This window comes from Mesoplodon bidens (genome assembly GCF_964165515.1).
Source record: "Mesoplodon bidens genome assembly, chromosome: 6".
NCBI lineage: Eukaryota > Metazoa > Chordata > Mammalia > Artiodactyla > Ziphiidae > Mesoplodon > Mesoplodon bidens.
The window spans coordinates 10,960,746-10,982,761 of record NC_138162.1 but is presented as its reverse complement, the minus strand read 5'-3'; the positions used below and the strand labels follow the sequence as shown (position 1 = coordinate 10,982,761).

The 22,016-nt window shown below is 40.3% G+C and overlaps 1 protein-coding gene across 1 annotated transcript in view; it reads right to left on the bottom strand.

Moving 5' to 3' along the window:
- The window catches only part of PSMB7 (proteasome 20S subunit beta 7), a 57,892-nt gene that overhangs the window by 34,675 nt on the left and 1,201 nt on the right, over positions 1 to 22,016 (bottom strand). The window contains exons 3-5 of the mRNA XM_081238385.1: positions 21,710 to 21,807; positions 20,116 to 20,256; positions 14,243 to 14,358 (exon numbers count right to left, since the gene is read on the bottom strand). Of these exons, the coding sequence (XP_081094511.1) occupies positions 14,243 to 14,358; positions 20,116 to 20,256; positions 21,710 to 21,807 (355 nt within the window). The remainder of the gene's footprint in view (positions 1 to 14,242; positions 14,359 to 20,115; positions 20,257 to 21,709; positions 21,808 to 22,016) is intronic.

The window sequence follows — 22,016 nt, the reverse complement described above, 5'->3', positions numbered from 1 at the left end:
TAAAATCTAAGCCCTGAAATTCAGAGAAATATGTGCAACACACAGGGCATTAATAAGTAAAAAGAGCTCACAGATAAATAACATCAATACACCAAGAGAGAAGAGGACACAGCAGTTTACAGAAAAGAAAAAGAGCAGAGGCCTATACACATTTAGAGACACTGTTCAAGTTCACTAGTAAGAAATATAAATTGAAACTAAATAGCCATTTTTTGGCTTTTAGATTAGCAAAAATTAAAAAGAATAATACCCAGTGCTGACAAAGATGTAGTAAAAAGGGCAATCTAACATTCCTGTAGAAGCACAAATGGATAGAACTTTTCTAACGCACAATTTAGAAACATCAATCAGAAAGCATAAAGCTAAACATACCCACCAAACCCGCAATTCTGCTAGAAACATATTCTAAAGAAATAAATGGATAAGTACCCAAATGACATTATGATCACTGTTTAGATTAGAAAAAAGCAAAAATAACAACAGCAACAGTATCAAAAACTGGAGGTAAATGTAAAGGTCCAATACCAACAATCAGGAGATAGGGAAAATAAACAAATACTATATACATGGTGATTAAACATAATATTTTTTGGCAATGTCCATGATATAATATTTACTGAGGGAAAAACATGTTCCCAAGCAAAATTAACAGATATGTTTATATAATACATATTATACACACCTGGAAGAAAATTTTTTTAAATTATGCTCATTTCTGGGTGGTGCTATATTCTTTTGTTTACTTGTGTTTTCTTATTTTTTTTCAAGGACAATGCATTACTTACAATTTTTTAAGATATACACTTAGAGAAAATAAGAATTCAACTTTGTTAAGGGATTAAAAAAAAAAAGCCAAAAGACCAAGACCTTGCCAGCTGTCACAGTCTTGCTGTGTAACAGCAGCAGCAGGCAGCTTAGTCCTGAAATCTGTACACAGGGGCCTGAAGGTCAACCAACGCATGCGTCAACAGTCCCAAGGAACAACAGCAGTCAATCATCCCAAATAAACACACCATGTCTCTCTACCACAGTCCTTAGGAGGGCTTCCTTAGGACAGGCACCAAAATTTTTTAAAAAGAGATAAAATCATCTTAACAATGAAGTCCTTTGAGCATATCAGCGCCAAGCCAGATCTCACTTATCCAGAAGTATACTATGTGGCAAACAAACTACTAAACAGACCACAACAGACACAGTCCACGTGGTGTTTTATGAAATTTCAAAGCACAGTCACGTGAGTTTTGTCTGCTCCTCAGACATGGCAGGTAAGTGCAGTCCCATTTCACAGGAGGGAAGACTGAATTTTGGAGATAAGGAACTTGCCCAGATCACATAGCTAGTGATTAGAAAATCTGGGAATGTAAGCCCCAATCATCCTAAATTTAAAGTGTCCAACACTGCTTCTGTTCCATGTGCTGCCTCTTTTTTTTTTTTTTTTTTTTTTGCGGTACGTGGGCCTCTCACTGTTGCGGCCTCTCCCGCTGCGGAGCACAGGCTCCGGACGCGCAGGCTCAGCGGCCATGGCTCACGGGCCCAGCCGCTCCGCGGCACGTGGGATCCTCCCGGACCGGGGCACGAACCCGCGTCCCCTGCATCGGCAGGCGGACTCTCAACCACTGCGCCACCAGGGAAGCCCCCATGTGCTGCCTCTTAAATTACAAAGCCAAATGCTTGAAATTAAGATTAGCATGGAAGCAGCTCTATTTTCTTAACTCTCCACCCCCAAAAGCATGCTTTCTAACTTACTTTTTGCTCAGATTACAGCAGAATGATTTCCACACATCTGGATACAGTTAATTTGTGTTGTTTTGCTTGGAAATTCAAATGAGACTGGGATTTCAGTTAAATGTTTTAAATGATTAAACAGATGCCATTCACTATTTAGCAATGCCACTCAAGTATCTAAGCATTTATTTTTAAATAGCCCCATTCAAAAAAAAATAAAATAAAACAGTGAAATTAGCCTCCATTTTCTAAACCCTCTGAGAGTGTTTCTGATTTTAGTTTATCAGCATTAGTATTAGTAGTTCAATTTGAATCCTAACTTTTTCTGAGAGAACAATCCAACTCAGGACAAAATTTGAAATGTTTCAAGAAAATTTTACTAAGATATTGCTTTTACTTGCTCTATATATTTAAAAAAATACCCCCATTAATATGGCTTAAGGATAGTGGGATTTTTTTAAAAACATGAAACGTGTTCATTTTTATACATGTCAGGGTTCACTCAAGTATGAAATCAAACTTGGCAATTCTAGGACCTATTTTATCAGACATGCTGAAGAAACTATAAAAGACAAATAATTTTCTAAAACATGCTGCTCTAAGTCAAGCTCTAGGAAGGATCTGAAAGCCAGAAGGTAGAAATCTGCTTTTTCTAATAAGATCTAGGTTCACAAATTCTCACAATGAGGAAGGGAAAATATTTAGCCTTAGGACCTTATCGGTCCCAGACCCTAATTCATGTGGTGCAGGTATTTCCTCATTTTACAGACACGGAAACTGAGGCTCAGATGATTTAAAGGCAATAAGGGGAGCCAAGATTCAAATCTAGGTCTTGTTGGGGCTTCCCTGGTGGCGCAGTGATTGAGAATCCACCTGCCGATGCAGGGGACATGGGTTCGTGCCCTGGTCCGGGAAGATCTCACATGCCGCAGAGTGGCTGGGCCCATGGGCCATGGCCGCTGAGCCTGTGCGTCCGGAGCCTGTGCTCCGCAATGGGAGAGGCCACAACAGTGAGAGGCCCATGTACCGCAAAAACAAAAACAAAACAAAAACAAACAAACAAAACAAATCTAGGTCTTGTGGCTCTTTAGCCCATGCACCTTTCAGAAGGGCAACTCTCCACTCATCCTTTCAAACCAACCATCTCAGGTGCCCACTGGGCGGGAGGCTCTGGAACATGGATGCAAAAGATGTGGCACAGCTCTGAGCTTCCTGCCTGTTTTCCCACAGCACACCATTGAGGCCCTCCCAGCCCTGCATGACTGCCAAGCTGCTCCAGGCGGCACCACCACAGCAAGCATAAGGTGAATGGTGCCCCAGAAACTACAGGACAGCAGCCCTACCGCCCTGACCGCCTCCCCGCACAAAGGGGAAGATGATAGAATGCGTCTTCCTCATAGGTCGGCTGAGACCTGAATGAGATGGCACATGTAAAACAGAATGCCTGGCACATAGTAAGAGCTCAATAAAAGTTAGCTGTTACAAATACTCTAACACAAGGTCCCCATCCTCCAGGGGCTCTTTTATACAATCATTCTCAATAAGTCTCAGGGTTGGCAACTTTAACAGAAATGCAGATCTTTAAAATTTCTTCTCTCAAAGTCATGAAGCTCTGAAAGGCAGCAGGAAATGGATTTCTAACTGCTTTTCCCCCAAATCAATTCAACCAGATCTTTTCAGGAAAAGAGCTGCTCCTTCTGCTAAGAAGTGGTCCATTTTAAGCACCCAAGGAAGGACCTGTTTGCCACCGTGGCCTGCCAAGGTGTAAGATGTATGCAGCGATAAAAGAGTAACACCAAGAACTTTCTCATCCATCAGTGTCAGCTCTCCCTGACAGCGTGCTTACTCACACTTGCTCATTGTTAGTCAACTGGCCACTCATCCTGGACAAAATTTGATGCTCTCCACAGACCCATGGATGGGGATCATTTTTCACTCTGTTTCTGTCTACAAGGTCTGGTCTCCTGGTGTTGGTGCCTGCTCTGGAGGCCAATACTGCCAATGTGTGAAGAGCTGATTCATGAAAATAAAACAATGTTGGTGCCGGGGGACCACATTCAGCCACTAGAGAGCAGTGGAACTCCTCTCAGAGGTTGGGAAAACCCAGACACTGACTTGAAATGGTTTAAATGTATGCATGCATTTCATTGTAAGTCTTGGCCAAAAGCTTCGAGGAGAGGCAGGCCAAGCAATCAGACAATCTTGCATGGGTTGCTGAAATCCAGATTTGTCCTTTGTCAGCATAAGCCGTTTAATTTGATGTTTTCACTCCTGAGTAAGCACTGAGTATTACATTTAAACCCCTCGTGAGGGGAAAGAATGCTTCCTTTTCATCAGCAAATGTACCTCAATGTCATTTTATCCCCAATGAAAAAATATATATATATATATATTCCATTTAATATGCTAAGAAATAGATTTTAAAGCACCCAACATTTCATTCAGAAACTGATTTCTCAAAAACTACAGTTCCTTTTCTAAATGTAATGTAGTCAAAAAGGAGTTAAATTTTACTCTACGTAAATAATGTAAAACACCACTCGAAGGGAACAGGGATTTTTCTTATAATTGCAACTGCAACGTCTCATTGACCTGACAGGTTATAAACACTTATTCTTAAGAAAGGACTAACATTTGGGGCATTCAGGCCTAAAAAGTGAAAGGCTGTGTTTTATTAATGTATTTTAATGAAATGCCACAAGGTATGAGGACAGAAAACTGTTCTCCTTCAAACAGAGGAGTCACCTAACCCTATGTGTAAAGGATAAGACGGAGGATGAAAATTATCTTAAAATTACCTCTCCTAATCATCGGGCTCCCACAATCATCAGGCCCCACCAGGAAACAAGCTCTCACTCAGCACTGCAGAGCACAGGGCACACACTTCTCTCTCCCGCTGCAGGAGTTCGAGGCAGTTAGAGCTGACAGGTCTTTCAAAGGCACCCTTTACTCTGGCCCGCATTTCAAAATAGCTTCCCAAACTGCAAGTTAAGCCCTTTGCAGGCCTTTTCCTAGTTTTCCTGTCCCTTAGAACCCTCTAGGACAAAGGACCACAGAGTTTAATAATTTATAAAAACACACTTAGTCTTAATTGTAAGTAAAGGTTTATCTTGTCCATAGAGCCTTGTGCAAACAATAATAAATCCTATTTACTGGAAAAAAGTGCAAAACACTGTTACATATATTTTTTCACTTTATTCATCTGTGGACTAGATGGTATTATCTCCACTTTATAGATGCAAAAAAACAAAACAAAAAAAACTAAGATCAGAGGGATAAAGGAACCTAACCAAAAACACACAGCTAGTAATGGCAGATCTGGTCGCCAACAAATCCCTAGTTACATGACCTCCACACGAAAAGTCTTCTGATGTATAAAATGACTTTCCACTTGGTCTGTCCAACAAGAAAGTAAAAGATCATCAAGCACTAGGTCACGAGAATGTAAAGGCACTTTTTGTAGTAGGGCCAATTCTGAAACAAGAGCAGGTAAAGATGAACTAATTAACCCCACTCTCTCTGAAATGGGGTTTAAAAAGCAAAGGACTTAAAACTGTGCGCACTGCATTTAAGTTCTGAAACGTACTCCTAGCTAGGGCTTTTATTTGGTTATAGGCTAAGGACTGAACTCAAATCAGAAAAGACTTCATGGTGAAACGTCAGAGCAGAAAAAACAGGAGGAAGAGCACCCTAACATTAGTTCAATATCTCACTATTTTACCTACAAGAGACATTTAATATTTTCTACACAGAATCAAGAACAAAGTCTACTCTAATTAGAACAGATAAAGAACCAGCAAGGACTGGCTCTATTACATTCCCTGAAACAACATGATGAATTGCAGAAGTAAATATTTTCTCATCTCCTAACATAATGGCACCATCTATTGGCTTAGTACCACCATTGCAACAACCAGGAATCCAGATGCATAACCCAACTTTCATGGGCTTTTGGTTCCCAGCTGCTTAATTCCTGGCATTCCATAGTGGTACAAATTTTAAGATATAAAATCCATGCATCGCACATTTTAAATCTTCTGAAATTCATCTTAAATATATTAATCAAAGCAGGAAAAACTGCCAGAAAAATCTCAGTACACAGAACTGCACACAGAGAATGTGTTAGCACTAAAATTATCAAAACACCATGCATCAAACATCAATGATGTTCTACACACAAAGATTTTTACATGTGGTTATCTCACTTAATCCTCACACACTACCCATGGAACAGATCCTCTAACCCCCATTTTCCTGAAGGAGAAATCAACACTCACAGTCAAACAACTAATAAATGTTGGACTTAGATCTGAACCCAGTATGACTACAAAGACCAGCTCTTTTCACTATCCCATCCTACTTCAGAAAATTAAAAACGACTCCAGAGCAACATATGCAGGGGAAAAGCACACAGTGCTTTACAGAGCGTGTTCACACACGTGACATGGCAGCATCCCAATAACCCAGTGACCTTCAAGTCAAAAAAAATCAGCTTCTTTTTAGAAATGAGGGGTTTGAGGTTCAGAGAGGTTAGGTGATGACTAGCTCTGGTCAATCAGGGCTGTGACTGAAGCCAGGGCTTCCATCTCTTTCTCTAGCATTCTAGGCTCTGGATGGTCACTGGCTGTACAGACAAAGCTCCCACTAGGATGGGGTTCCCGCCAGCGCATAGTCCTTGACCCACAGAGAGCAGGGGACAAGACTCGCTCCAGTCCTGATGGAGACCCATGCTTACAGAATGCCTGCACAGTCACCCGGCCCACACTAGTCAGGAAAAAGAATTTCCAGCTCAGGAAAAAGGATTTTCAGCAACACTAGAGCTACAAGGTCATGTGCCCTCTGAGAAGGCTTCTCCGTGGGCCTATAAACTAAATACAGTGCTGCTGAGTTCACATCTGATTTCAGAATTGAAAATGAATGAGGAAGAAATATTTGCCATCTTATAGTACACTGATTTGATACAGCACAGGACAATTTTTCAAATCGAGTCATGTGGAGATAACAAAATGTCTGCACAAAGGTTGCACTTTAGTGTAAAAATATGGAGAAATGGCAGGTCTGAATTCCCTACTGATGTTCCTAAGTTCCAACTTAATTCTAAGACTCTTCTTTGCCCACAAGGTGAGACATCTGGTATGTTTACTACTCTGTCCCGAATCTTTTTAATTGCTAGGGGGCTCTGTAAACTGGGACTTAAGAGGTACATTCCAGTAATTAGGAAATTGTATAACCAGTTTATCTAGAGATAGAATTTTACCTGGACGGCCCTGGAAGTGACCCAAAGTCTTCCCTATTGGTGCATATCAATGTTTATTCCTTAAGTTAGTATTCCTAAATTGTCCAAGGGCCTCATTTCCAGGAATGTCGTGCTTTAAATTTCATTCATATTAATTCTCTATGTGAATAAGTGGGCAAAATAAAAATTTTATATATGTTGCCAATGCAGCTACAAGGAACATTGCCAAACTAACAGCAAAAGATGGTCCCCAAGCTTCTCCTGACAGTACTTCAGTTTGCTTAATAAAGAAAAGCTGGCAAGTTAAAAGAATAAGCTAATTAATCTGAGAATTAAAAGAACCCATATTTTGTCTATAAAAAAAAACATAACCCTTTTCCCTTTCTTAATAAAGAAAAGTCAAAAATCTTGCCTGGTTTTCCACAATCACACTAATCAATCACCTGCAGTCTCTTACAAATTATTTTCTTAAAAAATAAATAATTAAATGAAACCTAAGGGGTCCTTTCTTCTTTTTTGAGAATGGACCAAAACACATTTGGTCTGGACCACATGCCACACACTACTCACAGCAATAACAAAGCCCAGGGGGAAAAGTCACAGAGACCAGGGTTCTCATGCCAGATCATGCACCTCCAGGCTGTGTGACCTCAGCATACCTCTCTGAGGCTCAATTTCCTCACCCCCAAGACAGGGATGATAGTACCCACTTCACAGCGGTGCAAAGACTAAATCAGCCAAGTGTCTCACAACAGCTGCTGGCGCTGCAGCTGGCAAGCTGCTGGATGAACGCTGCTATCATTATGGCCAACACCCCGTTCACAAAAAAGGTTTTAGGACAGAAACTGTCCGAGGGCCACACCACGAGGAGTGTGATACACTCTTCTCTTAAGCAAACCCTCGGGGAGGAAAGCCCTCAGCGAAGAGGCTCCTGGACCCTGCGCTCAAGGAGCTGTGCCAGCATGTTAGAGATGCGCAAGACAAGACAGGTGTCTTCTATTCGATGTAAATTAAGAGTAGCCTTCAGGCGCCTGGCTAGTCGCCAATACGGGCCCATGGGTAGACAAAACGTAGACACCCTTGTCTTACAGGTAATTTGTAGCTTCCAGCTCTTACTGTCAAATCACTCAGGAAAAAGAAAAGATTCATTACAAAGTTGTATTTTTATTTCTCATAATAAAAAACTCCTACTTTCACTAAAACATGAGAATTTACATGAAATATTCATTTTCTCACTTACACCACACTTACGGAAAGCCTCAATCCCACAAGGAATGTTAACGTTCTGGGGGCACATTTCAGTTAGGAGGGCCTTCTATTTTATCTATAGTTGGAGGTTTGGTTTGTAGCTCACCCAAAATAAGTCACATGAATTAAAACAAAACCACCAAATTTTGGCACTTTTGGGGTTCGCTCAATATCCAGCTCCCCATCCCCTCAAAAAAAAAAAAAAAAAAGGGAAGAAAGAAAAACCACCACCACCTCCACGGAAGCCAGAACTCCATCAGGAGGAAAGGCAGCGCTGCACACCTCACACAGCAGGGAGAGGCATCAAGCCCTGCTCAAAAGTGAACAATGGCCAAAAGAAACTAAAAGAATGGCAAAGGCAAAACCAGGACGGCACAAAAACTGTATTTTATTTCACATTCTCCGATAAAAGGCGCCTCTTCACAACGGACTTGGATCAGAAAGAAACGAAATATAAAATTCATGTTGTCTTCGGGTGGTAGAATTGTGTATAATTTTTTAAAATTTCCTTTGATACTACAAAGCTTTTTCAGTAAATACTGTTTTTAATACGCAGGAAAGAAAATCCACACAAAGAACAGTCGAAAATGTCCCAAACAAATAAATGCCCCTTGGGAATTTGTATAAATATTTTTAGTATTCAGGAGCAAGACTTAATAGCTTAATGAAGGAACATCTGTAAGATGATAAAATCAAAGCAGCTGTGATGAGCTCAGGCTTGCTTTAGCTGAAAGACAAATCCCAGCTTTGCTGCTTACAGGCAGGGCAGCAATGGGCAGGTTAGTAATTCTAAGTTTCAGGTTTCTCAACAATAAGTAAGTAATGATAGCATCCCTTGCACAGAATTTTAACTGAAAATAATGTGCTGGCACCAGCAGACACTGGCAGAGAGACACTTCCAAATACGCTTTAAATTTAAAATAATACTAAGCTTAAAAAAAAAAAAAAAGACCTATCACATATGCAGTGCTTTGTGCTGTTCCCTTACAGCTCAACTGGAGCCACACAAATGGAACACAATCTAAACCAACTCTACTGCAGGGGTACTGTAAACTGTTCACAAACAATAAACAGCAGTTAAGGTTTCTAACACTAGGTTTTACACATGCTTTGGCACAAGCAAGTTAGAGAATCAGAAAATTAATTCACCATCAAATATTCACTGAGTCACACAGGACTCCGTGAGACTCTGGGAGTGAGACAGATTCTACTGACAGAGATCTCAGAGTCTTGCAGGGGCAGGAAGGACAAGAGCTGGGGAAAGTAGTCCGGACACGGTTGAAATTCTGGAATCAAGCTGCACACCAAATTACTGGAGAGGGACTTGCTAACAGCCTGGGGCAGTCACGAGGGAACGGCTTCTGGGCTAGACCTTGGATGATGAGTAGGAACACTCCAGGCAGAAAACGCATTTCTGAAAGATGGCAGCACAGCAGCAGTGGGGTGTGAAAGGCAGTTCAGAGGAGGGCAAGGGGGCTGTTGCCACAAACACCTAAGGTACGTGTGGAGGAGGAAGAAGAAAAAGTATAAAGCCAGACTGGAAGGAAGATGACCCCGGTGGAGGAGTTACTGCAACACTGTGGTCAAGAGCCAGGAAGGAACTGGCACTGAGGAAGACAGGAGAGGACGGTCAGAGACCCGGCACGGGGCCTAATGGCTGGCTGGCTTCTGAGTGCGCTCTGTGACGACCGTGGCCATCCCTGTGCCACTGGACCCACGCACACATTCAACATTTCTGGCCAGATGTAATCTCCCTCTCTGCCTCTAGACTTCCCACATGCCAATCCTCCTTCCGACAGCTGTCAGGCTGCTCTAACAAGCGAATCTTATCCTATCATCCCCTGGCTTGAAAAGAGTAGATGGGAACCTCCAGGACAAAATCAAACAACTCGGCCTGTACCGTCGGGACTCTCTCCGGCCCAGCTTTCCAGCCTTGCCTCTGCCCCAACCTCCTGAACGTCAGTACATCTTCATCGCTCCACCTCTTCTGCTGTGCCCCCGGCATGGAACACTCCCCCCACCCACTGCACTTGCCTCACCCATCCAGCAAACTCTGGCCTTTCAGTTCTTTGACCATACTGGTCCCTTGTGCACTGCAGGGCCTGAAAAGTCTTTCCCTTGCGGGTAGGGAGTAGGGTGGCAAATTCCTGGCTAATTCCTACTTATCATTCAGGTCTCAGCTTAAGTGTTACTTTTCCCCATCTTTCACCTACCAGACTGGCAAGAATATCCAAAGTAGGAGAGTTTATAAGAGAAAAGCATTCTCATATTCTCTTGGTGGAATACAAACTAGTACAATCTTTTTGGAGGGCAATTTGGCAACAGCTCTCAAAAGGTAAAATGCACTGTATGACCAGCCATCTGTCACTTTTGGGGGCTGCCCAGTAGCTATACTTCCTTTCTATGTCTGGAGAACCGCCCCCCACACCTTATAAACGGATGACTGAGCCTCACCAATCATCACCAACCAAGCACCCACCCTTCCTTATAAGGAATCTCGGACAGTGACCACCCTTCCCTATAAGAAACTCTCGGACAGTGAATGAGATGGCAGAAAGCCTCAGTTCCAGATGAGGCAGCCAGGGCAGCAGAGTGAGCAGCGAGCCAGGGTCTGTGCCAGCTGGGCCAGCAGTGTGGCCTGCAGCACTCTGCCTTTGCCTGCAATGGCCCATTCTGCAGCATTATTTCTGAAACTGTTCTTGGCCCCAAACCCAGTTCTTGCCCTCCTAGCTATTCTGTGAGCCATCTATTATCCTTTAAAAAATAAAAATTCCCCCTTTCCTAAATCATCCAGCGATTCTAATGATTACAACAGAGAATTCTGAGCAATACATGAACACACCCTAATTCAGAACTCCACTACTAGCAATTTGTCAGATGTACTTACACAAGTACACCAAGACATATACTCATCAATAGGAGAATGGGTCACTAAATCATGGTAGAGACATGTAATACAATTCTATGAAGGTGGTGTTGTAGGTTTGATATAGATCTACAAGCACTGATACAAAAACTTCTTCAAAACAAGTTAATAGTAATGGAACAGTATCTACAGCATGACCTCAGCTGTGTATTTTTAACAGGGATAGACAGATAGATGACAGATGACAGAGATATATATAGGTGGATCATAAAACATTTTCTGAGAAAAAACGCAATAAACCCTTAATAGTGATTACTTTGGGGAAATATGAAAGAGACTTACTTTTCATGTAATATTTTCCCCCACTTGAATGTTTTGTCATGTTCATAAATTACTTTCATTAGAAAATGTTTTCATGTCACTTGCCCAGTAAGGACTTCCCAAACACCCATTATCCACATGCTCCTTCCTGTATTCTCTCTTATTACTGTTTTTTTCCTCCAGGGCACTTAGCACAGTGCATTCTTTTAGATTAATGTGTATTTACTTAATTCCTATCTCCCGCAGAGGTTATAAGTTCTGAGGATAGGTGCTGTGTTGACCACTATATTCCCAGTGCCTAGCACATAGCAGATGCTAAATAAATATCTGATAAATGAATGAAACTAACTTATCCTTCTTTGAAGATTCAGCTCAAGTGAAGTGAAGCTTTCCCTGAAATCTTCCAGTTTAGACCCTTTCTCCCTTGGGCCTCCAATGGCCTTTGTACCTACTGCCCTTGTCAGTTTATACAGCTATCTCCCCCATTACACTGGGAATATGTTGAGGTTAAGGATCCAGACATTCAACCTCTCTCTGTGGAGCCTGCTACAGTGCTTTTACACAGAAGGCACTCAAGAAATAGTTGATAAATGAACAGATGAACAAACAAACTAAACCTCAAAGTAACAACTTACTTGTGTATCTAAAATCAGGTGTTACTGATGTCTTGCTCTTCTTAATCTTCTTAATCTCTTATGAAAGCAAAACCAGACTGTGGAGAGTGATGATTTCTGAGCAGAAGTATGCCATAAAATCAAAGCTGTGGAGCCATCACCCTGGACTCACATTGGACTTGGAGGGAAGCAAGATCACTGTCAGCCAGGACAGAGCACAAAGTGGAGTTGCAGGAATGAAATGAGCAGACACAAATCTGCTTTACTCACTTTCAACAACTTTTCCTAAATTCAGGATTATGCTCATAAGACAAATTACTACAGTTCAAAAGCAACAGAAACCAATTCAATTTTTCCATCTTAAAAATGAAAAGGCTTTGTATCAATATTAAATTTCCTGATTTTGATGATTTTATCAAGGTGATGTAAGAGAACATCCTAAAGGATTTTGAGATAGAGGGTTATGGTGTCCACTATTTACTCTCGAATGGTTCCATACACCAAAAAATAACAATAATGTATGAGAGAGTGAGCAAAAATGTGGTAAAATGTTAACAATTGACAAAGACGAGTAAAGTGTATATATGACTATTCATTGTACATTTTTGTTACTTTCCTGCAAGTGTGTAATTTTTTTTAATAAAAAAAAGAAGAAATGAAACTACTTAATAGAAAAGGCTATTCTACCTTTACTACCATTTAAAGGCATCAAACGGGGGAAAATAAAAACAGTACTTTGATGGAAATAACAAATAAAATGGAACAAAGCAATTCAGAGCAATTCTAAAGTTAAGTATCTTCATTTTAAAATAATTATTCCATACGGTATCTGGGGACAAATCATTCTTCTCACAAACATGGAACATCTGTTGCATACAAATCTTATGAGGCTTGTGTATTACACGGAATGGAAGAGCAAAGTCTCAAGCTAGGAATTTCCAAACTATTCAAGGCAGCCATTATCCCTGGCTCTGCAGAGCCAAGATACCAAGACAAAAAATGCAAAAGGAAAACAACAGCTGGAAAAACGCCAGCTACAAATGACCTGTTCAAGTTACTGGACAAATGCAATTTCTTTCTTTTTTTTAAAGATTTATTTTTGATATGGACCATTTTTAAAGTCTTCATTCAATCTGTTACAGTATTGTTTCTGTTTTATGTTGTTTTTTGGCTGCGAGGCATGTGGGATCTTAGCTCCCTGACCAGGGATAGAACCCGAACCGCTGCACTGGAAGGTGAAGTCTTAACCACTGGACCACCAGGGAAGTCCCTGGACATATGCAACTTCACTCAGAAATTTAGCATGAAAGTTAAATTCAAAACTCCCAACTCTTCTAAATATAATTTTATCACTTTTTTTAGTCATTTAAAAAAAAGTACTCTTATCTAGCATTTAGAGCTAAAATACAAATGTACAAGGCTGATCTAAAAAGTGTAGCTACTATTTATAGGCCAGGCACTGGACCAGATGCTTTATACACATTATTTCTAATCATTATAAATAACCTGGTATGCATGGTAGGTATTACTGATACCATTTCACAAGTAAGGAAATCAAGGTTCAGAGAGGAATTATATGCCCAGGATCCCTCAGAGATTAAGCGGCAAAGAGGAACTCTGGTCACTCTAGCTTAAAAAAAATAATCTCTGCTTGTACCAGGCCTATTCCCCCAGTGAGGCCTCCACTCTAGCCTTCCCTCTGCCTGGGAGGCCCATCCACTCAGACCTCACCTTCTTCATGAACCTACTTTAACCTTCTCAAGTCCCCTTGCACTGCATTAATATTTTTTAGCTTTTTGTTTTGAGATAATTGTAAATTCACATGCAGATGTTAGAAATAATACATCACATTTTTGTACACTCTTGACTCAGTTTCCCACAAAGGTAATATCTTGCATAACTGAAGTATAATATCACCTGCATTGTTTTTTTCTCCTACTATTTATCTCTTTCTAACATATAAATATATTTATAATTGTTGCTGTTATGGTCTGTCCACCCCCACTAAAAAATAAACTTCCTGCAGGCAAGAATCTTTATCTAAATTTTGTTCACTGCTATATCCCAAGCACATAAAACAGGGCCTAATCCCTAGGAGGAACTCAATAATACTTGTAGAAGGAATCAAAGCACTGTACTGCACTGCGTCCTCTATCAGGAAATAAACCAACTTTAAGAGACCACCTTAGTAAATAAGACGATTCTGAAACATCAGGGAAACATTACACTCACCCATGGTGACATAAGGCAACTTATCAGTTGATCCATGAGGATAGATGCTGTAGAGGTGAGGTCCAGTAACATCTACTCCCCCCAAAACTAGGGCTGCACCAATGTAACCTTGATACCTGGTGATCAGAGTATGCATAAGAAAAAACAAAAATGAGTCTACGTTGCATCACTATAACTTAACCGAAAGTTGTATTTGAAGTCAGACAATAAAAAGCTTTTCTTACACTACTACTGCTTCATTAAATAATTACTGTTTTGAAGGGGAAAAAATAGGGAATTGAGCCAACATACTTGAACATCTACTATCAGCCAATAAAAACTGTAAATTGTGTGAGGCATTCCATGTGCCTTACATAATCTTAGTCTCACAACCCCCTTCAAAAGAAGACACTATAATTCTCATTGTAGAGAAGAGAAAACCAACCAAAAGACATTTTTAAGCCTCAGAGCCAAGCTTGGCTTACTCCAAAGGTCATCAGCACCCCTCCCATCATACCTCTCTGTGTTTAGCAGATAAGCTCCCTTCCAAGTCAACAGTGAGTTGTTGCTAAACTAAAGCTGTTCAAATTATCAACCTCACCATAGCCTCATAGGAAAATAGCTAATGTCAAAACACCTTTCCCCTCGGGCTTCCCTGGTGGCGCAGTGGTTGAGAGTCCGCCTGCCGATGCAGGGGACACGGGTTCGTGCCCTGGTCCGGGAAGATGCCACATGCTGCGGAGTGGCTGGGCCTGTGAGCCATGGCCGCTGAGCCAGCCTGTCCGGAGCCTGTGCTCCGCAATGGGAGAGGCCACAACAGTGAGAGGCCCGCGTACCGCAAAAAAAACAAAAAAACAAAAAACACCTTTCCCTTGAATAAATCCACAAAATTATGACAAATATGAGCTCATACTGAGTAAGAGAAAGAAGTATTTCATCATGCAGGGAAGTGAATGAAGTAACTCCATGACAGCCTATATAAAACCCATTGCTCCTGCCCACAGTTTAAAACTGTATCTCTCAGAACATGGGCAAGAATACATTTTCCGCCTCACCCCCACCTCTGTTTAATTCTGCACGTATTTGTTCCTTTGGACCCTCTACTTAGTTGGTTTTCGCTTCTACAGATTGCTTTCCTTGTATCTGGTTCAATTTTTTACCATTAGAACTGCTATGCTAGATAAACATGCTGGATTTAAAGTTCTCCACTGCGAGCCTTTAGCTCTCTGGGAAGAAAAATGAAACCAACACATGCTGAATTTGCCTAATGATACAATCATTAAAACTGATATAAATAACACAAGAACCAATCAAAGTCATAATTTTAGACTGTCTGAGATATAGCTACCCATCAGAAAGCGCTCTAGGTCGAGTCCAATATTTCCCGTGTCCCTTGATTACCAATTTATTATTTCAAATCTTTCATTTATAAGTGAAAAAATAAAGAGCAGGAAAGGATTTTAAAAGCAGCCTCAAGAGGGAACAGAGGCCCAGACAAGGGAAGAAACTGGTCCCTAGCCGCATGAGCTAGCAGAAGGGTCAAGACTAGATCCCAGCGCTCTGGGATGAGAAGCCAGAATCACCAGATCCACCACTCCAACCCCAGCCCAGTGCTTGACCCACTGTATCAACTGCCTGCCAAACACGCTGTTTAGTTAAAGTCAATTAATAACCAGCTAGTTCCCTTCCAAGCTAAAACATAATCTGTTTGATGCCTTTAGAAGAGTCTAAGATATTTTGGCAAGTCAATGAAATCCTTAAAAATGGATCCAGAAATTCTGTTTCCAGGAATCTAATTCTATTGATATAAAAGGACAAATACGCAGAAATGAATGCATAAGAATGTTTTTTGTGGTAACTGTTTATGATGCTAAAAAAGTGGAAACAGTCAGAATTAGCTAAACTAATACAGCTATACAATGGAACACTACACAATCGTTAAAAACCATGCTGCATTTTTCATGCACTACCAATGGTAATCTTACTCAAGGACAATTTTGGCAATATATATTAAAATGTTAAATGTGCCTACCTTTGACCCAGCAATTCTACTTCTAGCAATTTATTTTAGAATATAACTTAAAGAATTAATAACACAAGTACCTAAAGATTCTATATTCCAAAGGATCGGCAGAATACCTTACAATACCTTAAACACCTTAAAGTAAGCGATATTGTTAATCTTCAAAAATTGGTTAATAAAACAGATTACTGTGATCCAACAAAAATTAGGATACCGATCTATGGTTCTTAAACTTTTGGGGGCACAGACCCCACGGAAAAAATGATTAAAATTGTGGAACCCTCGCCCATAACAAGTGTACACACACAAATTTTTCTCTATTTCAGGAGAGTTACAGGTCTCCAGAAGTCCTCCACGGGCTCAAGGTAAAATCTCTGGATGCCGAGCTCGTCTACTGATGGGAACAATATTCACAATATACTGTTATGTGAACAGGGTCAGTTACAAAACAACACATATAGCAGGATTCCATTTTTGCAAATACATGCATGAGTATACGTGCCTAGTATAAAAGGTCTAAGAAAATAGATCTCAAAGATTCACAGTGTATGTGCTTAAGTGGCAGAGTGTCAGCTGAAATCTACTTGCTTCTTTTCACATTTCTATAGTGTCTGAATTTTTTACAATGATCGTACATTACTTTTATAATAATTTATAAAAAGGTTTTCTTTTTGAAATACTCCAACATGGAAACTATTGAAGAGGCACTGGGAGGTGAAAAGATTAGGTTACAATATGGGATAGAAAGCACAACTATGATCCCATTTTTACAGAACAAAATATGTATTATTAAACATAGGAAAAACCCTGAAGAGTGTACCATAATCTGTTAGCACCGACTGCTTATGGGTGGTAGAAATTCAGATAATTTCTATGTTTTTTAATCTATATCTTCTAGCTTTTTTACTGTGAACATGCACTTATAATACTGAAGGAAGGGAGGAAGGGATGATCAAGTGAATGAACGAACGAATAAATAAATTTAAAAGTCTAGGAGTATATACAACCAGCCAAAATGTGATTCTCGCCTATTTTTTCTTTGAGCTTTACAGTATTTTCAGAATTTTCTACAATGAATATATAGTACTTTTGTAAGGAAAAAAATTACAATAAAATAAAATTTTAAAGCCTCTACATATTCAAATAGTTTCCAGAATACAGAATAGTATATCAAAGATTTCTGCTTGGGCCTCCCTGGTGGCGCAGTGGTTGAGAGTCCGCCTGCCGATGCAGGGGATACGGGTTCGTGCCCCGGTCTGGGAGGATCCCATATGCCGCGGAGCGGCTGGGCCCGTGAGCCATGGCCGCTGGGCCTGCGCGTCCGGAGCCTGTGCTCCGCAACGGGAGAGGCCACAACAGTGAGAGGCCCGCATACCACAAAAAGAAAAAAAAAAAAAAAAGATTTCTGCTAGACTCAACAAGAAGGCTCCATGCGCAGAAGGAACAAGTATCACAGATATCTTCTACCTATAGCCACCACAGAAGTAAAATAAAAGTACTGCTTAAGTAAGGAAAAAGACGTCCACTTCTGTTTATCAAATCCTCTTTTCTCACTTATTCACATACAAGGAAATAGATTATTCAGGGGGAAGAAAACAGCAAGAGTACACCTTGTATTCTTTTTTCAGCCTCTGAATGAGGATCTAACTATGTATCAGGCCCTGTACTAGGCACTGCATAAGCCTTGTTTCTTTATTCATTTCCTCCCCAAAAGTTAGCGAGACAGAACTATTATCCCCATTTTATTGAGGAAGAAACTGAGGATAAGAAGGGTGAGGTGAACAGCCCAAAGTTACACAAATGTAAGCACTGTAGACAGGATCTGAAACAAAGTTCTAAAGTCAAATCCTATGCTTTTTTCTCTTATACTAGTGACCCACTTTACGTAACTCAACAAAAATGTCAAAAGACATAAAGAACCATAATTATCCTGGTTTAAATTTTTGTGTTCTTCTCAAAACTTTGATAAAATTTAACTTTTCCAAAGTATGTTAAACTAAAGATAATAAAACACTGAAAAAAGAGAATTTAGAATTCCTGAAACATTCTAAAGAGATTAACACAAACATCTGCTAGATTTAGCTAAATGCTAAATGACACTGCAAGCAATCTTGAAATATTTACTGCAATTTTATGTTTAAAAATTGTTTTAAATGTAATGCACCACACAAACCACCAGAGGGAGCTTTACATTTAAAATCAAAATCACAAATGTCTTCAGTTATCTTGACAACAGATGTGCTTTAACAAGTTCTCACACTGCACTGGAAGAATTTACTTGATAGGTGATAATTCTCCAGGATTAGGATGATGATTATGTATATAAATAAATGGAAATCACTGACATAAAGGCTCAGTACAGCCAGAGTAGGAATTGGGTAGATATGGACTAGGCTTCCTGCCCATATGACTCATAAACCCTGGTATCCTCTGCTGTAAAATGGGAACTATTCTACCGGCCTTGCTGCACAGCTATATTAAACCTCATATCCACTTCCTGAGAGCTGAGGGGCCATGCTACCCTTGTAGACGAAGACCTGCAAATTCACAGGAAGGCAAGGGCCAGGCAGGAAACAGAGAAGTGAGCCACGCAAGGACTGACAGGCCAGAACACATGCTCCCACTTCCAAAGGCAACAACGGCCACTCAGTCCCACATACCGCCCGCTTTATGAGCTTTTGTCAGAAGAAGCTGGAAATCCATATTTTAAATTCAAAGCTCCCAATTTGTAATTATTTGCCACTATTTTTTTTAAAACACTATGTGTGCCAAATGAAATTTCTTTACAAGCTGAATACGGCCTGTGAGCTGCCAGCTTACAACCTTTGCCTTCTGTTCCTGCTCCCCTTTAACTCTCACAGGCCTGGATGCAGCTGCTACCACTTGGGACAGAGATAAAGAAAATGTCTTGTGTAGGTTGCTTAATGAATGATGAGGACCAGAATAAAGGCCTCTGACCAACTTTTAAAAATATTTTTAAAAGGTATCATGATACACATTCTATAAGGAAGGAGAGAGGAGAGAATCTGTTAACGCTAAGGTAGGTCACAAAAGGAGAAGCCAGGATTCCAACCCAAGACTAAATGTCCAGGCTATTTCCACTATACTACATTGCTTCTCTTCTCTTTACGAGGGGCAAATGAGGAAATGGACTCAAAATGTGAAAACTGTCTGGACCTATACAAACACAAGGTGATGATGTGGTCGTTAAGGACTAAAGAGAAACAGAACTGCTAAGAGGAACACTGGGAGTCAGCAGAGAGTGAACGTCAGGTGAGGCAAACGAATGCATCTCTTTAAGCCTCAGTTTGTTCACTTACAAATTAGAGATGTTAATAGCCCCTATCTCAGAGTTAAAGGGATAAAGTGAGATCATGCATAAAGCACTCAGCACAGGGCCTGGCACAAACAAGTAAATGCTGGTTAATAGTAACGCTATTCTACCCACTTACAGCCAACTACAAATAATCACTTTTCATTTCACTGTTACCTTGCCCCTAAAAAAGGGAGAAAAAACCATCATTTGTGCTTGTGTGTGTTCACAAGAAGAACTCAAAGGTTCCTTCCAGCTCTTTCTTACTATGAACAAAAAAGTTTTTATCCAGCAATATCCTAAGCCTCAGGAAATGACTCAATTGGTCACATGTGATTCATTCATGAAAAAAAAAAAAAAAAAAAAACCCCAGACCCCATAAATTCAAATACATTATCAAAAGCCTTATGAAATTAAAGTGTCTTTTTAGTAACAATTGATTTCTAGAATAAAATGTGTATTTCTTAATGCCTTTTCTCGAGCTTCCAGGCTTCCCTTGGCTGAAAATCTAAGACATGAGAAAAAAATACTACAGAAATCCCCATCCTGGAACCTTACCTGAAAAGCATCTGCTTCAGCATCCGATTGGCCGTCACAACTCTGGGAAGGCGGCCAGTGGAAAGAGAGTGGAGCTCCAAGTTGGAAGAAATGAGCTGGGTTGTCATGTCTGTGTCTGCAGCTGTCCCAGCACCACAACAACTAAAAAATACAATTAGAAACGTAGCTGAAATTTAATTACCAAAGAGCTCAATTAGAAGTGGAGCTTCTTGGAAAACTTCCACAAAGTTCAGGGACATAGAGAGATGTTTTGGAGTATACCTGCACTGTAACTGCTCTAACCAAGCTTAAACAAACATAAAGTTAAGAATGCACATCTAATTATATGCAAATATATTTTCTGTAGCCCAGTGGAATATTTCAAATCATTAGTTTCTATGTTCTGAACAGAGTGTGCATTTTACTGATCCTAGAAAATATCCAAGTTGTACAAAAGAGCAAGGAATGTTAAAAGCCTTGCAATTTACATTTACCAAGTATTTAGTACTAGATACCAGTCATTCCAAAGTGCTGAGAATGAAGAAAATATGACACAGTAATAGCACTTGATTTCAAACTTGAGTAGAGCAGACATATAATACAATATAGTAGCACAGGTAGAAAATGCTGTAGGAAATTGGAGGAGAGAGCAGTTAACTCTGATCTTTGAGAAGAGGTTTCATTTGAGCTGAATTTGGAAGGACAGAATAAAAACACTATACAGAGAAGAAAGAGCATTTCTAAGCAGACGGGCTAGCAAAAGCAAGGGTAAAACAGCTTGGACATGCGGACAACAGGGACATGAGGGAAATAGGGACAGCCCAAGTATAACTGGAACATAGACTGATAGCAGCTAAATAGGATGAAAAGGTAAGCTTTCTGTGAAATTGTACAAGACCTTGAATATCATGCTAGTTTCAATTTTACCCTGAAAACAGTGTGGAAATGTGAAAAATCTCTTGAAAAGTTTTTAAACAGGAAAGGGACATAATTTGATCTGTGTTTTACAAAACCCAATATGACAGAAGCGTGAACAATACAGATAAAGAAAAGGCCAAAGGCAGAGAGACCATTTAAATGACAACTGCAATAATCCAGCTGAGAAAAAAGAATCCGAGGTAAGGCCTTGGTAGAGGGAAGGAGAGAAGGGAGTGGATTCAAAAGGCACACAGAAGGCAGAACTGGGTACCAAATGAACTGAAGACTAAAGCAAAAAGAGGACTTGAGGGACTTCCCTGGTGGTCCAGCAGTTAAGACTCTGTGCTCCCAATGCAGGGGGCCTGGGTTTGATCCCTGGTCAGGAAATTAGATCCCGCATGCCGAAACTATGAGCCTGCATGCCGCAACTAAAAGATCCCGCACGCTGCAGCTAAAGATCCCGCACGCGTCAGGGTGCCACAACTAAGACCCAGCACAGCCAAATAAATAAATAAATACACATTTTTTAAAATAAAAAAGAGGACTTGAGGATGGCTAGCTCAGATGGATGGAAATGCCATTTAAGGGAGACAGAAAGAAAATACAGGCTGAACAACAGGTTTTCGAGAGAAAGAGTAAATTCAATTTTACCCCCGACATGTTTAAAAATGAGTTATTCAAACTAATCAATACTTACTAAATGTTAGGAGATATGAAGTGTATTTTTGAACAGTTCTTGTCAGCAACAACCATTCCTTCAGTTGCCCTTGTATCTGCTCCAAGAACTATGCCATCCTATTTTTAAGAAATATATACTTTAAAACAACTTCACACATACAAACCACAGTTCTCTACTCTAGTTTAGGAAAAACAATGTTGACCATCCCCTGCTCCCCCAACCACCCCGCCTCGCACTGAAATATTGTGCTATACTTTCGGCATTCAAAAGCTTATTAATAAACATTATTGGTTGAACCCTCAGTAGGCAGCAGGAACTATCATTC